The sequence below is a fragment of the Molothrus aeneus genome, chromosome 10 (genome assembly GCF_037042795.1).
Source record: "Molothrus aeneus isolate 106 chromosome 10, BPBGC_Maene_1.0, whole genome shotgun sequence".
Taxonomy (NCBI): Eukaryota; Metazoa; Chordata; class Aves; order Passeriformes; family Icteridae; genus Molothrus; species Molothrus aeneus.
This window is the reverse complement of record NC_089655.1, coordinates 4,348,156-4,370,051: the sequence shown is the minus strand read 5'-3', so window position 1 is coordinate 4,370,051 and position 21,896 is coordinate 4,348,156. Positions and strand designations below refer to the sequence as shown.

The following is a 21,896-nucleotide window of genomic DNA, read 5'->3' as shown; positions in this document are numbered from 1 at the left end:
CATCCCATCCCGTCCCATCCCGTCCCATCCCATCCCATCCCATCCCACCCCATCCCACCCCACCCCATCCCATCCCATCCCCCCATCCACCCCACTGGTAGCCACTGCTCAGAGCATTGAGGTCTTTTCTCCCCCTACAAATCACAATATCATTACATTGTATTGAGAACTCAGGGATTAACATCCTTTCCAAGCCTTGGAGAGACAGCTCTTCCCTCCCAAACCAGAAGATTCCTGCTTTTTTTTGCTTTTTTTGCTTTTCTTGCTTGGCTAAAAATAAGATCCTGCAGCACCAGGGGAGGCAGGAAGGATCTGACACATGGAGGTGTGAGCACCCAGCTCCTCACACACGGGGTTGGAGTCCTCAGCAATGGCCAGAGGGGTGGGAAAAATCAGCTCCAGACCTTTGTTCAAGGAAAACCCCCAGAACTGGAGCAGCTCATCAGCCCATTTCGTTCCTCTCAGCACAAGAAGTGAGGGCAGGGGTGTCTTTGCATCACCAAAATGCAAGGAAAAAGCTGTGCTGGGATTTGCTGAGGCACAGGGTGGCAGGTAAAGAGCAGATGCCTCAAGGAAAATAGGAATGTTTTATAGAAATTCAAGCTGGATGGAAAAGTGGCTGCTTTGACCAGAGGTGTTTAGGAAGGGGATCCATGTCTGGGGAGTGTGAGAAGAGCTGAAGTTAAGAAATGCATTTCCATGGCTGGTGCTTTCAGTTCTGTGGGAAAGCTGCAGGCAATGGATATTTTAACTTTCACAGGGAATTTTCAGCCCTGCTGCATGACAGCAAAGCCTGAGATGCCAGTTCTGTGTGCTGTGCTGTGCTTTGCTCTCCAAAACCTGACATTTTCCCTCTGACACCTTCCCCTAATTTCCTTCCAGCTTTATTTCTCTTTTCCAAATGGCTCTTGAAGACAAACTGGTGTGAGCTACATTTTGGGCAGCCAAACTTTCCAGTCCTTTGGAGTAGTTTGGATAAGGAGAGGGGGAAATCAGGTGCTGGAGCTCCTTGGGTGGAAGCTGCTTTAGGGTCAGGGTGGTGTGACCGTGTTCACAGGGGTCTGAGGATGAGGGAAGAGATGAGGACCTGACTCCATGTTTCAGAAGGCTGATTTACTATTTTATGATATATATTATATTAAAACTATACTAAAAGAATAGAAGAAAGGATTTCATCAGAAGGCTGGCTAAGAATAGAAAAAGAAGGAATGATAACAAAGGTTTGTGGCTCGGACTCTCTGTTCAAGCCAGCTCATTTTGATTGGCCATTAATTAGAAACAACCACATGAGCCCAATCCCAGATGCACCTGTTGCATTCCACAGCAGCAGATAACCATTGTTTGCATTTTGTTCCTGAGGCCTCTCAGCTTCTCAGGAGGAAAAATCCTAAGGAAAGGGTTTTCCATAAAATGTGTCTGTGACAGGGTGGTGTTGCCTCCCATTTTGGGTGACAGCACTGAGTCTAGCCAAGGTTTTATGTGCTCCCCCAGGAATTTCCTTTTTGAAGCTGACATTTTGGACCTGTGGTAAAACTCTTGTGGAAGCAGAGGGGAGAGCAGCACAAGGAGTGTCAAGGAGTTGACAGTAAATCTAGGAAAAAGTGAGGGGGGTATTTGCATCTTGCATATTTGGCCTCAGCCACTCTGGAGCTGCCAGTGTCCCCTGGAGCCCACCCAGTGTCCCACAGTGCTCAGGGAGCCACATTTCCATGGCAGGGAGAGGAGGGGGCTCCCTGTGGCGGGCACAGCTCCCCCCTGACACCCCCCCTGTGCCTGGCAGTGTGATGGGACCCTGCTGGACCTGAGCACCACATCCCTGGAGGGCATTGCTGTGCTCAACATCCCCAGCATGTACGGGGGCTCCAACCTCTGGGGAGAGACCAAGAAGCAGCGTGGCTACAACAGGCTGGGCAAGAAGGTGCCAGACAAGGTGCCAGGCACGGTGGTCACCGATGCCAAGGAGCTCAAGTTCTGCGTGCAGGGTGAGTGGAGGGCACCAGGGGAGGGTGGGGGCAGCACAGGGGCACTGGGCAGCACCAGCCACCATCTCTGGAGCAGCAGCAGCAGCACTGGAGGAGTTTGATCAGCTCTGTGTCATTTGGGCTCAGCTCTGTCTTTTGGGGTCACTCCTCTGTATGGCAGAGGGAGAGCTGGAACCCAGCAGCAGAGCTGGCTTTTGTCAGCAGCTTGCCAGGCTCCAGAAGCATTGCCAGCCTGGATGTGGGGTTTGGGAGCAGCAGGACCCACACTGAGCCCAGCTGGCACCTCCCGGCCACTGCTGAGGCCACCAGAGCCACCCCCGTGGGCAGGGACAGCCCAAAGCGCTGGCACTGGGGAGCAGAGGGGTACAAAACAGCAAAATCCACAGAGTGCCTGGGTTTTCTACCCAGCAGCTCCCACAGCCTGGGGCTGGGCTGGGAATCAGCCCCCCAGAGCAGCAGTGTCACATCCCTGGCTGTCACTGTCCCTTGCTGCCTGAGCCAGTGGCAGCAGGGAGTGGGATACAGGGCAAGGCAGCCCCAAAGGGCTGCAGGGGACAGCAGGGGTGCTGCCCTGGGGACATCCCCACTCCCAGGTGGGAAGAGGGTGTGGGAGGCTCAGAGGATCCCTCACAGGGGTGATGTGAAAGGGGACCCTGAGGCAGAGCTGTGCCATGGCCTGGTGTCCTTGCTGGTGGCCCAGAGGAGCAGGATGAGCTGGGAGAAGAGGCCATCCCCTGGGATTTGACCAGATACTCTGCCACATGTGCTGGCTTCTGGGTTTGACCAGATACTCTGCCACATGTGCTGGCTTCTGGGTTTGACCAGATACTCTGCCACATGTGCTGGCTTCTGGGGAGCTGCAGCCCACCGGGGCAGCCAGGCAAGGGGTGCCATCCTTTCATACACTGCAAACAAACAGTGCAAGGGCTGGTGGGGATCTGGGCTGGCACCGTGCAGACCCAGGTGCTGTTTCAGAGTTTTCCTCCGAAGATTTTGGCTAGCAGCGTCGCCCAGTGCTGGAAACACCCAACTTGGTGGTCTCAGGACACAGAGGACATCAGGATAAATCCCCTCAGTGCCACCAGGACAGCTAGCAGCCCTGCTGTGCTGGCCCTGAGGTTTCCAGTCAGGGCAGGAGGAGGGGGATTCCTGCTCAGACCCCTGTGTCCTGCAGATCTCAGCGATCATCTCCTGGAGGTGGTGGGGCTGGAAGGCGCCATGGAAATGGGGCAGATCTACACGGGGCTGAAGAGCGCGGGGAAGAGGCTGGCCCAGTGCTCCTCCGTCATCATCAGGTATTTGTCCCCTTCACAGCGAAACCTGACCCCCGTGTCACCGAAACCTGACACCCGTGTCACCAACTTCCCTTCCTTGTGCCTTGCAGGACGTCCAAGCTGCTGCCCATGCAGGTGGATGGGGAGCCCTGGATGCAGCCCTCCTGCACCGTGAGTGCCCAGCGAGGGGCAGGGGCTGGCAGGGGCTGGGCATGGGGCAGAGGGGGTGGCAGGGGGTTAGGATGGGCAGTAGGGGTGGCAGGGTGTGGGATGAGTGGCAGGGGATGGGTAGCAGGGGTGGCAGGGTGTGGGATGGGCAGGATGGGCTGGCAGGACGTGGGGATGGGCAGGAGGGGTGGCAGAGTGTGGGGATGGGGTAGCAGGAGCTGGCAGGGTGTGGGGATGGGCAGGATGGGCAGCAGGGGTGGCAGCACAGCAGGCTGGGACAGCCTTGGCTCTTGCTGGCAAAGCTGCTGGGTTTGGAGGGAGCCTGTGCTGGGTTTGGAGGGAGCCTGGTGCTGGCTTTGGAGGGAGGATGGTGCTGGCTTTGGAGGGAGCCTGGTGCTGGCTTTGGAGGGAGCCTGGTGCTGGCTTTGGAGGGAGGATGGTGCTGGGTTTGGAGGGAGCCTGGTGCTGCTGCTGGTGGGTGGCCACAGAGCTGAGCTGTGACTCCGTGCCCTGCACTCTTGTCACTCCCATTCTTGCTGGATGGGCACAGCAGCATTCCTCTCTGGGGAGCTGCAGCAGGGTCCCCTTCCATTTCTCCTCTTCCTCTTCCCATCCCAGCAGGACCTGGATGTGATTCCAGAGCTCTTCACTCAGTTCTGAGCTGCTCCCACCTGCATGGGGTCACTCCTGAGGGTCCTGGGGCTGGAGGGTGCCTGGGAGGGCTCAGGCTCCTCTTACTGAGCTGGGTTTTTCTGCTTCTTTTTAGGTGAAAATTACCCACAAAAGCCAGGTGCCCATGCTGCTGGGGCCCCCCCAGAAGAGCAGCTTCTTCTTCCTGAAGAGGAGGAACCGAACTCGGGATTAAAGCATCACCCAAGGATCCACAGCCTGGAGCATCCCAGCCACCTGGGGATTATTTATCCTGGGAAGGTCTTGTAGGCTCCTTCCTGATCACCAGAAGCATCCTCTCAAGCTGGGATGGAAGAAGGGGGAGAAGGCAGGCTGGAGCAGTGAGCACATTTGCTAGAGCAGCACTAGGACTGGGATTTTATTTTTTTTTTCCCTTTTATTTAAATTCCCTCCAGCCAAGCTGCCAGTGAATGTGCTCCTGAGGCAGCACTGAGCTCCATTTATTTATTTATCCTCCTCCTGAAGACCACTTGATGTCTCACTGCAGTGGCTTTGTCCCCCAGTCCTTGCAATGGGAGGAATTATTTATTTCTTTAGCCCAGAGGAGCCATCTCAGGCACTCACCTCTGTGCTCTGGGGTTTGAGAGAGATGCAAGAGCCATTGCTGCCAGCCCAGTGAGCCACAGGCTGGGGACAGACAGTGCACAGGGACAAGCCTGGGGTGGATGGCAGGAGATTGTGTTTTTACAGGGAAATGGCAAAAAAAGGGATTTTGGGGGAAAGCAGCCCCAGCTCTGGGCTTTGTGTTCATATTTATGTATTTATTTAGCAAACTTTGGACAAAAAAGGGACTCTGGGGGTCACCTTTATAGGAGCCCAGACACAGACAGCACCTCCCTTCTCTGCTGGACTTTTCCTCTCTCCTGAATCCTGCCAGCCTGTCCTGGGGGCTGGAGACCCTGGGCACAGACATCCAAACTCTTCTCACTGGAAGGTGTCCCCAGCACCTTTTACACATCTCCCAGTGTGTTCTGCCAGGCTGGTGCTCCCCCTGTGCTGCCCCTGGGCTGCAGGGAGTGGGGCAGGTGCTTGCACCTCCCTTTCTCTAGGGCCAGCTCTCCCCACTGCCCTCTCCAACCCCAGGAGGCCTCATAGGTGATGGCAGCTGGGATACACAGGCAGGTCTTGGTGGCATCACCCATGGATGGACAGAGCAGGGCATGCAGTTTCTCTCCAGGGACCAAAAGGAATGCAAGGAGTTTGTGGTGGTCAGGATGCACTCCCAGGGGCCAGGAGCTGGCAAGGGTGGCCATGGGAAGGGGCCAGCAGTCACCCAGTGCCTCCAGCAGTGGCCTGCATGCAGGATACAGCCACATCCTGAATTAAACCTGCCCCCAGGCTGCTCCCTTGGGCTGGTGGAGGCTCCTGTGCCGCTGGGAGCAGGAAAACTCCTGCTTGTCCCCTGCCACAGGGTTGGGACAAGTCCCCCTGTCCTCCCCAGTGCCCACTCAGTCCCTGCTGGTGCTGCAGGTCCCCCTTCAGCAGCCTTCTCTGGCAGAGGGTGCTGCCAGCACTGCTCCACAGGGGCTGGGAGGGACTTGCTGGTGCCCTGTGTGCACAGGCATCAATCTGTCACCACCGTGCATCAATCCACTGCTGTTCTCCTCCTCCTCCTCCTCCTCCTTGTCCCCTAGGGCAGCTGTTTATGAGTAGCCAGGTGAAAGCAGATGGAGCAAGGCCAGGCAAAGCCCAGCTGCCTCCATCTCCCCAGCCCATTGCCAAGGGCAGCAGTGCCTCACAGCCCCACCCCCGGCGAGGGTGACAAAGCCACCTCAGCCACCTGCAGAGCTCTGCCAGCAGGAGGGTGACAATCTGGGATGGCAGCACACGAGGGCAGCAGGTTTGGTTCCATTTCCCTGCCCACCCAGCCTCAGGGCAGGGTTTTGTCCCGGATGGGGAATCAGCAGTGCATGAGCAGTCAGCTGTGGTTTCCCTGCCCCTTGCCCCTGTCTCAGTTTGCTGGGCTCAGGGCAAAGAGCAGCACTGGGGGCTCTGCTGAGCTGTGCTGTCTGTGCTGGCAGAGCTGGGAGGGCACTGAGCCTGTCCCTGCTCCCTTGGGCTGGAATCCAGGGCTGAGCACTCAGCCACGTCCTGCAGGGCACAGGGAGCCCAGGGCCACCCCTCTGGGCCTTGGAACAGTGACACACCAGCAGCACTCTGCCAGGCTCCAGCCCAGATGTCCCCTCTGGTGGCCAGGGAGGTGATCCCTGCCCCAGGGGCTCCATCTGCTCCCACACTGCCAAAGGCAAGGTCCAACAGGCCTGCCAGCCCCCACCTCCTCAGCCTGATGGTGCAAAGCTCCTGAGCCCAGCAGGGACCCCCAGGGGCTGGGATTGCAGCTCCCACCTCTTACCCTGATGGTCCTGAGCCCAGCAGGGACCCCCAGGGGCTGGACTCCATCCCAGCTGTCCCTGGTGCAGGGAGGATGAAGCCATTGCAGCTGGGCGGCACCCGAGGCCTTCACCCCCCCATTCCCCAGTGCCTCCCAGTTCAGCCCAGCTCCCAAGGGCATGGGGTGGAACCAAACCCCCAGACCAGCCCCTGGGCACTGGGGAGCCCCAGCTGGAGCCCCAGGAGCTCAGCCCAGTCCCTGTGTGTGTGTGTGTGTCCCGTGGTGGTGCATGGAGTGGTGTCCGTAGCGCGTCTTGCCGTGTGCACCCGGGTGCTGTGGCCTTGCCTCCAATAAAGATGGTCATGAACTCCTCAGCTGCTCCTGGCCTGCATGGGGGTCATTCCTGGCCAGGTGTGGCCCTCTGGGGACCCAAAGAGACGGTGCCACTCCAGGCTGCCGGGGCTGAAGGGGTGCAGGCAGCGCAGCAGCCATGGAGTGGTGCTCAGTGCGAGCTGCATCCGGCTAAATTTGGAGCCTGCAAAAAAAAAAGAATTTTTTTTTTTTTTTCATCAGTGGGGGCTAAATTTAGCAGGCACCGGTCACCATCCCCCCCCACCACCAGCAGCCCTGGCTCTCCAGGGGTTTCAGCTCTTCCTGTGAGCTCCCACCCGCCTGTCCCACGGCTGTCACCTCTGCGTGTCCCCGGGGTGCTGAGCAGCCCCAAGCCCCCAGATCTGCAGCTGCCCTGGGCTCCCTGTTGTGCCCCCAGCTCTGCAGGGACCCCCTCATCCCCAGTGCCCCCCGTGCTCCCCAGGCTGGGTTTTGCCACCTGCCCTCCCATGTGTCATCTGCTAATTTTACCTGCAGTGATTTCATCGCTTGCCTCTGTGCAGAGGGGAAGTGAGAGCTTGCAGAGCCCCCAGGAACGGGCTCTGAGCAGCAAGGACACCCCGTGCTCTCTGTGCTTCCTGCCCCCAGCAGCCCCCCCATCATTCCAGCCGGGACACGCTGGCACAGGAGCTACCTGCCATGATCCCTGGGGGTGGAGGTGGCCCTGGGGGACTCTGGGAGCTCATGAGTGACCCAGCATCCACAGAGCAGCTCCCTCCAGCAGCTGGGCAGCTCGCCCAGGACACTGACAAGCCCATGAGCGGAGCATTTCAAGCTGGCCAGGACATCTCTGTACTGACAGGCTTCTGAATCCCTGGGCAGCTTCCCAGGATCCGAGCAGAAGGTTCCTCTCCTTCCCAAGCTGAGATGTGCAGTGTGTAACCAAACACCTTGTTTTTGCCTTCTCCAGCAATTGCTTCCTAGTCTCCCTCCACAGCAATGTGAGGCCTCCCCACAGCCCATTTATCCTGTCCCTGAGCAGCCCCTGCCAGCTCCCCACGGCAGGTCTCACCCCCTTCTTACAGGTAGGGAAACTGAGGCACTTAGCAGGGAAATGCTGCAGTGAGGGGCCTGGCAGGCACCCAGCAGCTCCATTGTGTCCTAAATTCCTTCCCAGACCTCTGGGACGTTTGGTGTCCTTCAAGGGTGTGTGTCCATGGATCTGCTTGGAGGGATCCATGGCTCCAAAGCCCTTGCAGGTGGGAACTATTTTTCCCATGCCCCTTTTTAAAGGCAGCCGTGGCTGCAGGGCAAGGCTGCCGAAATCAGTACTCAGGCTTGGCTTAGCCCTGGGCTCGCACGGACGCTGCCTGGTTTGTGTGAAACCACAACCCAAGAAAGCAGAGGGGACCCCACGGCCTGTGAGGCCCGAGCTCCGTGCCATCTGCGTGCCTTGCTGTGTGCCAGCTTCTTGGGCACGTTGTGCACCGACCCGCTCCTTCTCTCCTCGCCACCCTGAACCCGGAGCCGGGGTATCCCCCTCAGTTCTCCCTCCCCAAGGCCGTCCGTTGAAGCCCCATCCCCGCTCCTGCAAAGGGCCGCGGCCCCTTTAAATCCTGCGCGGCCCCGGCCCCACCCGTCAGTCTTTTCCCCCTTCTATTTTTTTATGAATGAAAAACGTTCGGGGCGGAGCCATGCAAATCCCCGCGCGCCCACTGGTTGTCTCCGCCCCCGCCCACTCAGCCGTTCTCAATGGTGCTCGGCGGAGCGGCGCGCGGGCGGGCGCGGGGCGGCCCCGCAGCCAATCAGGTGGCGCGGGCGGCAGAGCGGCGGCACGCCATTGGCCGGCGCGGAGGGTAAACAAGCGGCGCGGGGCGGGGCGTGGCGGAGGCCGCTGGCTCGGGGGCTGCGGGCCGGCGCAGAGCGGCAGCGCGGTGCCCGGGCTCCGAGAGGCGCCGCTCCATCCCCGGCCCCGCTCCCGCTTCGTCCCGCCGCCGCTGAGGCTGCGGCGCCCCGGCCGGGTAGGTGTGGGCCTGGCGGCGGGGCGCAGCGCGGCCGGGGCCCGGGCCCGGGGCGGGGGCGGTGTTTATGAATGGCGCGGGCCGCGCGGCGTGAATGGCGGGGGGCGCGCGCCAGCGGGCGCTCGAGCGCGCGCTCGGGGGAGAAGCGCGGGGAGGGGAGGGGGGGCGGAGTTTATGAATGGGGCGCGCGGGGTGGCGTGGGAACGAGCCCGGCTGCGGTGAGGGGCGGGGGAAGGGAAGGGAAGGGAAGGGAAGGGAAGGGAAGGGAAGGGAAGGGAAGGGAAGGGAAGGCAAGCGCGGCCCTCCCCGCTGCCTCTTCCCGCTCCTACGGCGCGTGATGTCACGGCCGTTTCTATAGAAATTAGGTGACATCACGAGCCGGGGGGCTGCGACCCGCCACGACAGGAGCGGGCCGGCTCCCCGGGGAGGCGTGGCGGCACCGAGCCAGCCCCGGGGGTGGCAGGGGCCACGGTGTGACCCCTCCCCGTCCCCTCCACCCCCCAGCCGCGCACCTGCCGGAGCCCGGGCGGGACCCCCCTTCCCGGGCCGGCGTCGATGCTGAGCGGGCCGGGGGCACTGCCCGCTTCGCCCGCACCATGGACGGCTTCTACGACCAGCAGGTTCCCTTCATGGGCCCCGGGGTAAGTTTGCCCACCCTGATCCCCCCGTTGACAAGTTCCTCCGCGACCTTGGGGACACCCCTTCCCCATCCTCGGGTCACCCATTCCTCATCCTTGGGAGTGCCCCCCTCGTCCTTGGGGGCTGCCACCCTCACGGGCAGCTGTCGCCCTGTTCCTTGCAGAAGTCCTGCACAGAGGAGGGCCGAGGCCGACCGGGGTCCGATAGGAAAAGGAAATTTTTGGAGACTGACCTGGCCCATGACTCGGAAGGTAGGCAGGGCTGGCCCCGTGAGACCGTTGTTTTAGAAATAATCCTGCAAATAATGGCAGTTTGATTTATTCTTCTGTGGAGCACATAAGTCTTTCACTCTGTTCCAGAGCTCTTCCAGGATCTCAGCCAGCTCCAAGAGGCCTGGCTAGCTGAAGGCAAGTCTTCACCTCCTCCTTTTGTCATGTAAAACCTCTCTGTGAGCATCTTTTTGAGAACTGAAAACGCCATAAACCCACTTTTTTTGTTTGTTTTTTTTAGCTCAGGTCCCCGATGATGAACAGTTTGTCCCAGATTTCCAGTCTGACAACTGTGAGTGATTGTTCCTGGGTTTTCTTCTCTGGGGGTAGACGTTTGGGTGCCTGTGCAAACATTTGAACTGGGTTTGGAGTTGCTTCCTTGGGAAAGCAGTTGTTCCTGGGGCTGAAACGTGAAATCACAGGCTTTTGGGAGAAAGCACGTGTGCTTTGGGTTCCTCCTGCCTTTTGTTAATGGGGAAAACCGTGGCCAGATGCATGGAAATAGCTCTGAACTGCTCTCTGGGCTCCTCTGAGGCGTGATGCTTGTTCCTAGTGAGGTGCATTCCCTCCTAAACCCTCCTTTTCCTTTTCAAGTGGCAGAGATAACCCATGCTGGGCTGCTTGGTTAGCCACAATCTCTGCAGTTTCTAGAGCTTTTCCGAGTCCTGGCCCGGCGCTGTTGGCAGGAGCGAGCGCGAGCGGTGAAACTTGAGCCGCTTTAAGCAGCATTAATCGCTGGCAAGCCAGCCTCTTTAAAAGGAGGCCAGTGAAAATGCAGTCCCTGGTGAATTGCATAAGAGCCAGAGTCGGTTCTGAGCCGGGCTGTGTTGCCAGAGAGGGTTGGTGGCGAGGGCAGGGGCCGGGGATGGCGCGTGGGGCTCGCACAGCTCCGGGGGAGAACGGGGGCGGATTCAGGATGTTTGGAGTTGTTACCTGGCAAGCACAAGTAGTGGCTTGGTGTCGGTGGCTGGGTTTTGCTGCTGAGCCAGGCAGCCAGGGAGCTCGAAGGAAATCAAATTTAGCCTGCAGTCGAACAGATTTTTTCATTCCAGCTCTGTCACAGCATGCAGCGGGGTATCTCCTCTGACAGCAAACCCTGTTAATTATTGCTCTTTGCTTACTCTGGAGTGGGAAGCTTGCCATTGAGCCCGTCCAGACAGCCCAAGTTTCAGATGTGTTTTTTTTCCCCTGTCTCCCCTGAGATAAAAGGCGAGCCCGGAGTCAGAAACACAAGGGTCTGTTGACATCCCCAGCACAGCCCAGCAGCTCTTGCTCGGAGCAGCAGAAACTGCAGTGTGCGTGGGAGGGTGGCTCTTGAAGCTGAAGCTGTTTCCAGTGCCTTTTGGCAGTCTCTTTTTCCTTGTAACCTGAAGAGCTCAGAGAGGAGAGACAAACTTTTCTGGGTGATGCAGGAAAAAAGAGGAGAAGAAGAAGAAAAAGGCATTTCTTTGGTCAGGACTCTTAAAATGTTCTGATCTGCTCAGCCTGTGGAGCTGGTGTTGAAATGATTTTGTCACTTGAAAGATCTGCCTGTGTGACTCCCTGCAGCAATAACCTTCTTTAACTTGCCTGGGGAGAGAAAGCAAAGGTCTCTCTTGCTGCTGCAGTGCTGGCTGTGCAGGGTCTCAGACTGAGGCAGAGGGGAATGGGAAGCCCAGCTCTTGCATCCCTGCACTATTGAGAGTTTACAGAGCAGAGAAACTCCAGTTTTGAACTGTGTGCCATGTAGAAAGGGAGAGAAGGATGGCCCTGGTGCAGCTGAGGTCTGCACCCAGCTTTCACTAGCAGGGACATGCTGCCTTCCTGGGCTGGCAGCCACAGTGGAGTTCAGCATCCTTGGCTTCTGAGGAAAGGTAGATCCCTCCTCAGTCCCTATGGACGTTTGTGGGCTCTGTTTCTGCAGCTGTGTGGCTCCATGCCTTTTCCCTGAGGAAACTGCTGCTCTCTTATCCTGAGCAAACCTCAGCCTTGTGCCCCATCTTGCATTCCCTGGGCCAAGCTTCCCAAAATGGACGAACCAGGCTCCATTTGGACCCCACTGCAATGGGGAACGTGCCACGTGGAGTCTTGGAGATGCTCAGAATCCTTCTTGCCTTGCTGAAACCTCCTCATAGCTGCCTGCAGCTCTGTTAATGCTCACTCTCTGTTCCCAATTCCATAGCCAAGATCCCTGGCAGACAGGGTATTAAAGCTGGGGCTCGGTAGCAAAGTGATATGGAGGGCAGTGGGTCGCTGTGCTGGGGAGGAAATCCCGGTGTAAGGAAAGCAAGGCTGCTCCAGATGAGGGATGCATTGTTCTTAGTGCCCTGGACTGGGTGGCAAGAGGCCAGATTCAGTGCTTTTCAGTTGCCCAGGGAAGTGTTGGATCCTTCCATGGGAGCCAGGAGGCTGTGGTGACCCCACAGAGCTCACCTTGCTGCCCCCCTGGCTGGGCATGGTGTGAGCTCAGCAATGTGGTCCTGTGGCTGAGGGTGTACATCCAGTGTTGTGTCTCCACTGATTGTTTAAGTACCTGGGAGGTGATGGGATCATGCTGAGGAGATCAAGCTCCACAAGAAGTGATTTTTATCCCAGGGCACCTGTGGCCTCCCTGCCCAGGCAGCACGTGGCAACAGCCATGGGCAGGGCACGGAGTTTCTTACACGCCAAAATGAAAGAGGGAGGTTTGTTTGTGAGGAAGAGTTGTTCAAACAAAGGAAGGCAGGATCCTGGCTTCTATTTCTGACTCCTCTCCTGGTGTGACCTTGGGTGCCTCCTGTAGTGCTGGGGGATGGAGGGGCAGGCGCAGAGCTCGGCTCCCAGGTGACAGCTTGAGTGGGTGCCAGTGTCCCTGGGCTGGAAGTGTGCCTTGGTTGCCTTCCCATGGCTCATTCAGAGGAAGCCAGTGCTCTCTGAGCTTAGTCTCATGGAGGTCCAGTCGTGCTGATGGGTGGGAATGACCTGCCCTGTCCTCCATCGAGGGATTCACTGGGAATTCAAGTCCTCAGGCGGCTCTGTGGTGTCACCCTTTTCCATGGGACATGGCTGATGGTTGGCATCAGGGGCATTTCCAGTTCCACTGCTTGCATGGCACTGGGAGGGTTTCCCTGAGCCTCCCCTACGTGCCCTCCTGGCTGGGCACAGCTGTGGCACACGTGGCTGGTGCCTTGCCTGGCCTGCCCAGGGTCCCTCCACCTCCAGAGGGGCTGCCAGGCACCCTCGGGTGCCCTCGCTGCTGCTGTGGCTCAGCCTTGGCGTGGATCTGCTGACACATCTGCTCCAGCCCTCTCTAGAGCTGAGCTGCTCCCTCTGAGTATTTTTCTATATTTTTTTTAGCTTTTAATTACAGTGCCCAGGGCAGGACCGGAAAGGGTAAAAGCGCTTGAGCGCCCGCTGCTCCTTTGAGGTGTTGGGTGCTGCTCCTCCCACCTGGCTGCTCGCTGCTGGGGCCCAAACCCAGCTCCTTGCCCCAGAACTGCCCCTCAGTGCCCCCCAGGCTCCTCCAGAGCCTGCCTGCCCGTGAGCTTGGCACGGGAGCCGTCGTGCTGAGCAGCGCCGGCCGGCCCCGCCGTGTTTGTGTAAGGAATCCAAACGTTGCACAGAGCCCCGGCTTGGACAGCTGGTCTCTGTTAGGATCTTAAGGCTCATTTCCCTTTTTTTTTGAATGGCAGTGCTAAGCTCTGGGGAAATTTTTCCTTTCTTTTTTTTTTCCCCTCCCTCAGCCACATGAATGGAGCGCTTCGAAGTGTTTGTGAATGGAGGGTGGTGCCTGCTCGGGGACTGGAGGCTTTTTTTTTTTTTTTCAATGAATAACCAGACCCCATTGTACGGCTGGCGGAAAAACAACTCGCTCCAACAACACGGAGCCTGTTTGGGAGAGCCGTGCCCGCGATAGGCAGCTGGAGCCCTTCCAAAGCCAGTTCCCCTTTGCTTTCCCATGGCTCAGGGGGTGCCTGTGCTTCGCTGCTGCCTTGCTGGCCCCCTTTTAGGGCTGGAAGTGCTGAGAGTGGCAAAAGCCGGCTGGGGAGGGGGGAAGGAGGAGTGGGATAAATCCGGCTGGGGTGGAAGGCGTGTGGGGGGCTGTGCTGGCTCAGCGCTGGGCTTTGTGTTTCAAATCCTTCCCGGGTAGGGACGGGGGGGTTTATGCTCTTGGTACCAGCTGTATTGAGGCCTTTCGAGGGGGGATGGGTAGAAAGGGGAGTCAGCAGCTCTTTAAAGGTTTTGACAAATTAGGGGAGCAGCTAATTACCTGGCAAGCTGTGAACAGTTGTCCTGGAGCTATTTGCTCCTCTCCAGTGTAGCTGGGCTGTGTTTAGGCTTCACATGAAGCTAATACTCCACTTCCGATTAGTCTTGGCTCTCCTCTGAGGCACTATTTAGGTACAGAGCTCTGAGGCGCTTTCCCTTTCCTAGGGCGCCTGCTTTTAGAAATTAATTAGCTTAAGCGTATATTACTCAGTTTATAATTATATATATAGCAAGTGAGCTTGGGAGTGGGTGGAGAGGATTTGGGTTTAATGGGATGTTTGTCACTTGAGCTCATACAATTGTGGGACCCCAGGACCAGATCCCATTGGACCACCTCGGCTGTGGGAAGGTGGATCCCACTTGAAAGCTCTGCGAGTGGGAACGCCCGTGTGGGGGCAAGTTTATGGTGTGGGTATGTCCCTGTGAGGCCGAGTGGGTTGGTGTTTGTGAGGCCCTGGAGCTCCAGTCTGTCACCCCTTGCTCTGTGTCACAGCCACTGCCTGTGGTGCCTGGGCTCTGCTCTGCTCACTGAGGAGCTGGTGATAGCTCATGTCTGATCTAAGGCTGTTGTGGAGCTGCCTCACAGCCCTTGTAGCCCTTCTGAGAGCAATGTCCTGGGCTGCTGTCACTGTCCCAGCTCTGCCCTCCCCTGCCAATGCTGGGATCTGAACCCTGGTTCAGTTGCTGAGTGCTCCCAGGGCCTAACTCAGCCCCTTACTCCCAAGCACAGAGCTGATGCTTGCAGGGCTGATGCTGCCATGGCCCTGTCCCCTGTGGCTGAGCCTGTGTCCTCCTCGGTGTCCCTGCAGTGGTCCTGCACGCCCCACCTCCGGCCAAGATCAAGCGGGAGCTGCCCAGCCCGTCCTCGGAGCTGTCCTCCTGCAGCCACGAGCAGGCTCTGTGTGCCGGCTATGGGGACAAGTGCCTCTACAACTGCTGGTAGGTACCCGGGCGCTGCGCTGCCTGCGGGGCCCTCGGGTGCTGCTGTCCCTCGGTGTCACCATCGTCCCCTGTCCCTCGGCAGTGCCTACGACAGGAAACCCCCCGCCGGGTTCAAGCCATTAACGCCGCCCGCCACGCCGGTGTCCCCCGCGCAGCCCGGGCCGGCGCTGCCCCCGCCGGGCCCCGCCGGGCCAGGGGCCGCTCACGGGGCCACCCCGGGCCCCCAGGCGCTGCAGGAGCAGCGGCAGCAGCCGCCCTTCGCCGTGCCGAGGCCGCCACACCCGCCCATCCACATGCCAAAGATGATGTCTGAGAACCAATTCCCCGCAGAGCACAGGTAAGGCAGCCCCCAGCGGCCACAGGGCTGCTCCGGGGCTTTGTGGGCACTCTTGGGGTGGGTTGGTGGTCCCAAAGGGTAAGGGAGAAAGAGCCACAAGATCCCGGTAGGAAGTGGCAAGTTTTGCCACGTGGGACCACAGCCGACAGCATTTGTCCCACCAACTGCAACCGCAGCACGGGGACAAAGGCACAATCATTTCTCTTTCTCCTGCTCCTTCCAGTCCCTGAACGCTGCAGAGCCTTTGCTCCCCTCTTGGGAAAGGCAGGGGAGGCAGAGCATCCTGCATCCTCCCCAGTTCCAGCAGGGGCTGGTCCTGAGTCAGGGCTCTGCTCTCCTCCTTCCCACCCACTGCAGCTCTGCCTCCTGAGCCCTGCTGGGCTGTGGAACTGTGCTCAGCTCTGTCCTGCCCGTGTGCACCCCGGGCTGGGGGTGATGCAGAGCTCCCCCTGACATCACCATGATTTTGTGGGCTGTGGTGGGAGACCCCTGTTCCCTCCTTCCTCTCCAGGCTGTGGCTTCAGTCCCCATCACTCCCACATCCCTGGAGGCTTTGCCAGTCCCTTCCCTCACCCTGGGTTTGCTCCTGTGGGTGCTCTGCTTGTGGCCTCTGCACGTCCTTTGCTGTGAAGCCGCCGTGTCACCCCTGTGGGCATGGGACAAGATGTGGCAGCCTGGCAAAGGCCAGGCAGTGGGGCCAGGGAAGCCCTTGGAATGTACCCATCCAAGCAGGCAAGCATCCCTCCCCAGCAAAGCTCCGTGTGACCTTCAGGCAGTGCAGGGGGCTGGCTGCGACCCCTTGGGAAGCACGGTGCCAGCACGGGGCTTGGGTTTCATTCAGGAAGGGCAGAGGGACATGGCTCGGAAATGGAGTAATCCCAGCCCGGCAGCTGGGAGGGCTCGGGTTACAAAGGCAAATGGCGCAGGGCCGGCTGAGAGGAGCCGGCACGGAGATCCAAGATCACCTTTCAAGGTGCCGGAGGAGGACGAGGGGATGTGGCAGCACCCCCTCGGGATGGTCCCTCACCCTTTGCCACCGGCAGAGACCGTGCTCTCAGAGCAGTGGTGGCAGCACCACAGAGCCCAAAATAGTGCTCCCTGCTGTGGAGTTCAAGGTTTAATCCCAGCTGCGCGGGCGGATTAGCGGCCGGCTGGAGCTGCGCCGTGGATTTGGCTTTGCGTAAGCGCCCACCCCTGCTCAGCATCCCTGGCCCCTGCCCCCCTCGCTGGGCACTGATTTTATGGCTTTACAGAGATACCTGCGCTGGGGGGGATGGTATTTTAGTCCTTTTCCAGATATCTGAAGGCCAGAGTGCTTTACTGTGTTATCCTACTTTACTGTGTTATCCTACTGTTCCATTTTGGGGTTCTCAGAGCTTAGAGGGGCACAGGGCTTCTCAGCCCCCCGTGGTGGCTGTGCTTCTGAGGAACCACCCCAGCTGTCAGGTGGCTCTGGTTTGGGCTGGGAGCTGAGCCCCACTCCTCAGTAATGCCACGTCCTTCCCCCCAGGTTTCAGAGGCAGCTGTCGGAGCCCTGCCACCCCTTCCCGCCGCAGGCCGGGGTCCCCGGGGACGGCCGCCCCCTCTACCACCGGCAGCTGTCGGAGCCCCTGGGCCCTGCTGCCCCCCGCCCCCCTCAGGGATTCAAGCAGGAGTACCACGACCCTCTCTACGAGCACGGCGGCCCTGGCCTGCCCGGCCCCCCCGGGCACAGCTTCCAGCCCCCCATGGGCATCAAGCAGGAGCCCCGGGACTACTGCATTGACTCAGGTGGGTGTGGGTCAGGGGACAGCCAGGGGGGGCTTCAGTGACACTCCAGGGAGCAGAGCATCTCTGGCAGGGGCAGGGTTGAGCCTCAGGCTTTGCCATTTTCTTTCCTGCTTTCCCAAAGCCAGGGGATAAGGCAGGAGTTCACCTGATGCCAGTGGTGTGGTCGGGGCTGTAGCCACGGGCTGGGGTGCCCCACAGCTCCTGGTGGGTCCCCCCTTGGCTCTGGCCTAGGGCCAGCTGTGATTGCTGGCTGCTGGACCCTAGCAGCATCACGGAAAAATCCTCTAATCGCCTTAGGACCTAAAAATACCCCAACCTCGGGAGGGAGGGTGGCACAGCCAAGCAGATGGTAGGGGAGGTGCAGCAGTGCCTCCCTTCATGTAGGGCCTGTGAAAACTCGAGCTGCTCCAGTCTAAATTCCAGTGCCACCCCAAATCATACTGGGTTTCTTTTCCCCGATGTTGAGGGTGGTGGTAGTGGACCAGGGAGCATGGAGAGGGGTGGAAAGTTCCCAGACTTCACTGCAGGACATGCTTGGGGTAAAGAACATGCTGCCAAATCCATGGGTTTACAGCCCTGATGTAATTTCATTTCCCCCTCAGAAGTGCCTAACTGCCAGTCCTCGTACCTACGGGGGAATGTCTTCCCCAACAGCCATGACGGTGAGTGACCCCCAGTGTCCCCTGGTGTGACCCCATCCCTCCCTTGTGGCAGGCAGCACTCCCTGGGCACCCAGAAAACCCCCATGAGAGCCCCTGGGGCCTGTGAGGGCACAGCAGTGCTGTGGAATCTGGGATAATGCAGAGCTGCCAATAGGGCTTGGGAGCAGTGAGGGGGGCAGAGCTGCACAGCACTCAGCCACTGAAGGAGCTGGGAGTGGGTCTGCTCCCAGAGCTGTGGATGGGGTTCTGAGCTGGATTCAGCCAAGGCAGGGTTTTTGGGGTCCAGCCAGGGTAGTGGAGGGGCCCTTTACTCACAAAGGGTCTTTTCCCCACAGGATTTTCATATGAAAAGGACACACGATTGTATTTTGATGACACGTGCGTGGTACCCGAGAGGCTGGAGGGTAAGAGCCTGGCCCCAGAGGAGCCTGCAGGGGAGCTGGGGCTCATGGAGGAAGATGTGGGCGCGCTGGGATCTGCAGTGCTTGGCTTATAAAGCCAAGCAGTGTTGGCACGGTGCTCTGAGAGCTGCTGAGCATCATCCCACGTGGCAGCTTGGCATCACTGCCTTGCTCCATCTCTGTCACTGACACCTACCTGCCTGCAGCACCATCCCCAGCACCTCTCCCACCCCATGGCCTGATCCTGCTCAGGTGTCTCAGCACAGGGATTGCCCGTGTTGTTGTACATATCTCCTGCTGGTGACACAGTCTGGGGAGAGGGGCAGAGCCAGGCTGTTTAACCAGGTGTCTCTTTGTGTGAGCAGGTAAAGTGAAGCAGGAGCCCACCCTGTACCGTGAGGGCCCTCCCTACCAGCGGCGTGGCTCCCTGCAGCTCTGGCAGTTCCTGGTCACCCTCCTGGATGACCCTGCCAACGCCCACTTCATCGCCTGGACCGGCCGGGGCATGGAGTTCAAGCTGATTGAGCCTGAGGAGGTATGAGGGGTCCTGCCCTGGAGCTGGGGAGTGCCTGTGGACCCTTCCTTTAGTACCTTCCACTGCCTCTTGGCGTGGCCCGTGCCGGCTCCCGAAGCTGGCAGTGGTCACCAGCCGTGGTGCTGTTGCCTCTCTGCTGTGCCTTGCTGCGTTCTGCTGCTCTGCCACAGCTCCCTCCTTCCCAAGCTGCTCCCATCCTTTGCCCTGGGTTTCCAGGAGCAGCTCTGTGCTGGAACCACACAGCTCCACGGGAGGGTGACACAGAGGAAGGAGCTGTTTGGGCAGTAATTGAGAGCAGCTGTAGACAGCCCTGAGCTGCGCATTGTGGGTAATTACCCATAATATCTCTTGCGCCATGCATGGAAATTGTGGTATTTTGAAGCAGCTTTTTTGGCAGGCTCTGCCTAATGAAATGACTTTTGATTTGGCCCCTGATCTGGCGGTGGCTGTGTGGTCACAGCCCGAGCGTTTATCATGGCAGGCGGGGAACCACTCCCAGACCACGATGACACCTTCGCTCCAGCTGCCCCAGCCCCCTCAAACCAGCCTCCAGCCTGCATTTCCGCTGTGATTCCCTCTGAGGATCCCTGTTCCAGCCCTGGCTGGAGCCCTGATGGCTGCCCCTCTCTCCCTGTAGGTAGCACGGCGCTGGGGCATCCAGAAGAACCGGCCAGCCATGAACTACGACAAGCTCAGCCGCTCCCTGCGCTACTACTATGAGAAGGGCATCATGCAGAAGGTGAGGCCACAGCAGGCTGTGACCATCCCCTGCTGTCCCAGGGTGCAGCAGCACAGGGATTAGGTCCGATGTGAGGTGTGTGGTGCTCCCCCCGGGCAGGGAAATGCTCAGGGCACCCCTCACTCCCGTGTCCTCCCTGCAGGTTGCCGGCGAGCGGTACGTCTATAAATTCGTCTGTGACCCTGACGCCCTCTTTTCCATGGCCTATCCCGACAACCAGCGCCCTTTCCTGAAGACAGAGCCGGACTGCCCAGTGCCAGAGGAGGAGACGGTGCCCCTGACACACTTTGAGGACAGCCCTGCCTTCCTCCTGGAGATGGATCCCTGCGGCAGCCTTCCCTACGCGGAGGGCTTCGCCTACTGACTCGGCCGGCTGGCAGAGCCATTGGCACTAGCGCATGCACCTGGGGCAAACGCGGTTTTCTAAAGAATATTTTTGGCTGTCCATAAGAGGGAAAAAAAAAAAAACAAAACAAACAAAAAAACCAAACCCCAACGACAAAACAGCATGGGTGCACACGCAAATTTGAGGAATTTAAAACGCCCCGTGTGTGTCGCCGCCGAATTCCCACCCTTCCTTTCCAAGGGCTAGTGCACAGGACTGCCCGTGGCTGGCACCTCCTGCCGTGCATCAGTGTGATGTCTTGGGGCGCCGGGAGCCTAAAGTTGCAGTCTCTTCCCCAGGCCCTGGCTCTGGCCGTGCCCCAGGGCTGGGCTGCGTGGCTGCCGAGCCAATTGTCACGACAATCTGCTTTGCATCGAGCACAATCCGCGTAGCTGCCTTGTGTGGTGGAAAGGGCTTTGATTTGCACAGAGAGAGAGGAGGGATGCGGGGGGGCCGCCCGGGCCAGCGCCCCGGGGCTGATGTGCGCAGCATCCTACCCCAACCCCGAGGAGCCTTCTGCCTTCTTCCTGAGCCCCCTCCCCATATAACCTCCTGTTGATCCCATAGAACCTCCTGCATCCTCTCCGTGCCCTCCATCCTCCTCAGCTCTGGCTCTGGGCCATGGGTTGCATTTTGGGGGAGGAGACCCTGACACTAACTTCCTCTTCGTTTTTGGTTTTGGTTTTTTTTTTTTTTTTTGGGATGTTTTAGGAAAATACTAAAGGTTTCTAAACTGATTTTTGTAGATTTTTTGTATTTTAAGGCAAAGCTATTTTTTGCAGCTCGGCTGCTGTCCCTGGAGCCCCTGGGGACACCCCAGTGGCTTTCCTGGTGGCAGGGGGAGCTCTCGATGCCCGTGGCTTCCTGGGATGGCTGCCGAAGGATCTGGTCCACTCCATTTCACTGCTCCAGTCCTGTTTCCCAGGGGAGCCAGGCCTGAATCCCAATACTGGCTCAGCTACGCTCCCCCTGCTCGGCATGGCCTCGGAGCTGGGCTGCAAGGCTGAGGTGGGCCGGGATGGGGATCCCCCCCTTCCTCAATGCCCCACTTCTCTCCAGCTCCCCCCACCCCTCGCTGCACCTCTTAACACTCCTCCACCACTCATATATCCATACCTGCCTCCCCTGCACCAGGCTACATGTTTTGTTGTAAATGCTGTATAGGAATTTTTTCTCTTCTTTAGTTAGCTTTGGTTGGAATTTTTGTTTGGTTTTGGTTTTTTTTTGTTTTTTTTTTTTTTTTGTCTGATTCTTTTTTTTTTTTTTTTTTTGGGAAGTATGAAGATTAACTCTACAATGACTTGGTTGCTCTCCCCATGGTGGCTGCAGTGGCATGTACCCATGGGGAGCACTTGGTTTTGGGAACCCCACCCTTGGGGGACAGGTTTTTAACCATTTGCTCGGTGTGGCAGGTCTGCAGTGCAGAAGGAGTTAATCTGAGGACTGATTTGAAATATCTTTATTCAAGCAGGGCTATGTATCTCCTGCAAAGCTGCATTACATTCTGTACTGTGTACAATAAAGGATCTTGCTTCCTGTTCCTCCCTGACTGCCTGGGCTCCTGCGTTGCCTGTGCTGTAGGATGCTGCTGGGCTGGGAGGAGCCCCTGGATGTGCTTGTGGGGTCTGTAGTGATCCAGGCTACAGCCCAGCACTTGGGGGCTGCAGCATGGTGTGTCTGGAGCTGGGACCAAGGCCCCAGGGCTGCTCTCTTCCCAGCCCCCCTTCCCTCTCCCCAGTTCTGGATTTGTTGCTGCTGGGTGTGGATGGTGCCATGGCTTCCACAAAGCCACATCCCATGAGAGGATCCCTTTGGAATGGGGGTGGCTTCTGCCCAGTAGGTGCAATTTAATATTTCCTCTTGCCAGGGTTTCTCAGTAAGTCCTCCACTCCCCTGGAAACCCGAGTACCTGCCAGCAAGCAGGACTAAAGCTGGTGGGGGCCTCTCAGGACAGCCCTTCCACAAGCCACTGGCAGTGGTCCCCCATTGCCCCCATTGCTAGGCTGGGAAAAATTCAGGGTTTGCAAAAAGTTGAAGGAGGTGGGTGGACGGCAAGGGTTGTTCTGTGAGGACTTGATTCAGCTGAAGTGTTTCTCCTGCCAGGCTGCAGGAAAACTCAAACACCCCAGAGCTCCCACTGCCATTGGCCTCAATTTTAGCTGGGCTGAGCCAGGGTGTCCATGGGCTCCCAGC

The 21,896-nt window shown here is 58.6% G+C and overlaps 2 protein-coding genes across 2 annotated transcripts in view; both read left to right on the top strand.

The window, feature by feature from the left end:
- Positions 1-6,820, top strand: part of LOC136560527 (diacylglycerol kinase beta-like) — a 30,460-nt gene extending 23,640 nt beyond the window's left edge. Inside the window, exons 22-25 of the mRNA XM_066556405.1 lie at positions 1,781-1,982; positions 3,157-3,277; positions 3,367-3,427; positions 4,191-6,820. Of these exons, the coding sequence (XP_066412502.1) occupies positions 1,781-1,982; positions 3,157-3,277; positions 3,367-3,427; positions 4,191-4,289 (483 nt within the window). The 3' untranslated portion in view covers positions 4,290-6,820. The remainder of the gene's footprint in view (positions 1-1,780; positions 1,983-3,156; positions 3,278-3,366; positions 3,428-4,190) is intronic.
- A 1,894-nt stretch (positions 6,821-8,714) lies between these two features.
- Positions 8,715-20,924, top strand: ETV5 (ETS variant transcription factor 5). Its single transcript, XM_066556831.1, has 13 exons — positions 8,715-8,797; positions 9,302-9,438; positions 9,600-9,687; positions 9,796-9,843; positions 9,947-9,997; positions 14,742-14,871; positions 14,957-15,211; positions 16,722-16,981; positions 17,584-17,643; positions 17,979-18,047; positions 18,410-18,579; positions 19,217-19,318; positions 19,461-20,924. The coding sequence occupies exons 2-13, from the start codon at positions 9,394-9,396 to the stop codon at positions 19,680-19,682; spliced, it is 1,500 nt and encodes a 499-aa protein (XP_066412928.1). The 5' UTR covers positions 8,715-8,797; positions 9,302-9,393; the 3' UTR covers positions 19,683-20,924.
- Positions 20,925-21,896: the final 972 nt, after the last annotated feature.